General features: G+C 43.6%; 1 protein-coding gene across 1 annotated transcript; it reads right to left on the reverse strand.

Annotated features, from left to right (window-relative positions):
• Window positions 1-3: 3 nt before the first annotated feature.
• SARC_13771 (hypothetical protein) lies at window positions 4-2053 on the reverse strand (the record flags this gene model as incomplete). The annotated part of the gene is made up of 3 exons (XM_014292097.1): window positions 4-391; window positions 1397-1472; window positions 1917-2053. 3 exons carry the CDS (start codon window positions 2051-2053, stop codon window positions 173-175), a joined length of 432 nt encoding a protein of 143 aa, XP_014147572.1. The 3' UTR covers window positions 4-172.
• Window positions 2054-2338: the final 285 nt, after the last annotated feature.

The following is a 2338-nucleotide window of genomic DNA, read 5'->3' on the forward strand; positions in this document are numbered from 1 at the left end:
TAAGCGTGTACGTATTCGTATGTTAAAAGATCAAGTTATCTACTCATATCCCACCCTTCACCCCACACCCTGCCCCCCTTGATAGATACACCTACGCCAGCAGGCATGTATATGGTTGTTCGGATATCAAGCATCTACAAACACCCCGCCCTTTAGCCACACCCCGGCCACTCTAGATAAGACGCTGTCGCACCAGCACATCGTCGAAGTGGCGCAGGCGCAGGAACACGTCTGTGCCGTACTTGTCCATGGTATACATATCCATAGACCCCCCAAAGTACTCGGCATACACCCGGGTCATAGGCAACCCAAACCCTAGACCAGCCATGGGTCCGGCGGGGTTCTGCGATGTCAGGGATAGACCGCCTGACTCCAGTTCAGTCTGGTAGTCCTGTGAATGTTGCATGGGACGTGATGACGATACGCATGTCAGGCTTGTGTGGAGATGTGTAAGCAAGTACATGACGGTTGGGGAAGTAGAGTGTGCATATGTGAGTTGTGTGTATAAATGTGCATTTGTGAATGTGTGTATAAATGTGCATAGTTGAATGTGTATGTGAGTATGTATGCTAATTAGCAATTGTGAGTGTAGCTTACAGGTTAACCCTATGTGTACAAGTGCATTCTCCGTGGGGCTATTCACAATCAGTTTACAGTCCGTTAGCTGTAATTCCGGGCCAGTGAGCCTGTAACTGTCTTCAGCGGCGTGTATGTGTGTTTTATAGTTTGAGTCCGTGCATAGGTGAATATATTTGATTGCGGGTGTAGTTTGAGTCTGTGTATAGGTGAATATATTTGATTGTGGGTGTAGTTTGAGTCCGTGCATAGGTGAATATATTTGATAGTGGGTATAGTTTGAGTCCGTGTATAAGTGAATATATTTGATTGTGGGTATAGTTTGAGTCCGTGTATAGGTGAATATATTTGATTATGGGTATAGTTTGAGTCCGTGCATAGGTGAATATATTTGATTTATACCTTTTACGTACGAGAGTGTATGCATGTGCAGGTAACTAGTAGAACCCTACAATGTGTCACGGGATATTGGTGTACCAGTCACTTCCTCAGTTTACTGCGGGGTACGTGAGCTTCTCTGAAGCCCTTGAGTCTCAAACAAGCTGATTGTGATGCAAATACACTGAGTCGGCGATGCAAAGGACAAGACAACTCACACACAGTCCTGAGACTGTATCGAGACTGTCTGACTCTGGCTTGGTATTGGCCCGTGAATGACTTCGTTACACTGATGTTTGATATACGTGCCGGAATACCTACACTTCGATCCGCAAGGCTCTTTGGTAATGGAAAACCCCTTGTCGCAAAGGAAGACCGCACATTGCGGGCAGTAAGTAGGTGGTTATGCGCACGACGGAATACAGTTGATCATGCTACTTACTTTTGCGGTGGTGAAGGAGTACTCCATGACTCTGGTGTAGATGGCCTTAGATATGCCGCCCCCGTGATCCCTTATCCTGTTGAGTGGATTATTTGAGTCGGTGGGTTAGTACTGCTGCGAGAATCGCGCCTGAAAATTGTTCTGTGCGAATTGCGTTTTATTGACTAGTTCTGCAATTGAAAATGTGTCTGATTGACTAGTTCTACATTAAAAAATGAATCTGGTCAAGTTCTACACTAAAAAAAAGAGTCTGACAGACTAGTTCAACATTAAAAATGAGTCTGAGCAACTAATTCTACATTATAAATGAGCCTGATCAACTAATTCTAACCTAAAAAATGAGTCTGATCAACTAGTTCTACAATAAAAAATATGTTACGTATCAATCGTTTCTCCGGGATCCACAGATGCGGCAGTGCAATTGGGCGCGCCCCACACCACCACACACATAGGAGCAACGGAGCACACAACATAGCAATGGAGCATATTAAAACCCTCAAATATCCGAGTATAAACTTACCTGATGAAGAAGTCACTGTCACTCTTACACACAGATATCTCTACCGGTGGCAGGGATTCGGTGGAGAAGGCGTTTGTTTCCTTATGGAACTCGCAAGTAGCGCGCATTGCATTCTTCAGCACTTCTGCGATAGCCATCAAGTGATGCATATGACGAGAGATTGCGACACGGAATGAAACATAAAAAACGGTACATAAAGGTGAGTTTAAAATATGGAATGAGACATAACTACCGTACATGAAGTGAGTTTAAGATATGGAATGAGACATAATAACGGTACATAAAGGTGAGTTTAAGACATGGAATGAGACATAAATAACAGTACATAAAGGTGATTTTAAGACATGGAATGAGACATAATAACGGTACATAAACGTGAGTTTAAGACGTGGAATGAGACATGAATAACGGTACATAAAGGT

The sequence above is a fragment of the Sphaeroforma arctica genome (genome assembly GCF_001186125.1).
Source record: "Sphaeroforma arctica JP610 unplaced genomic scaffold supercont1.3721, whole genome shotgun sequence".
Classification (NCBI taxonomy): Eukaryota; class Ichthyosporea; order Ichthyophonida; genus Sphaeroforma; species Sphaeroforma arctica.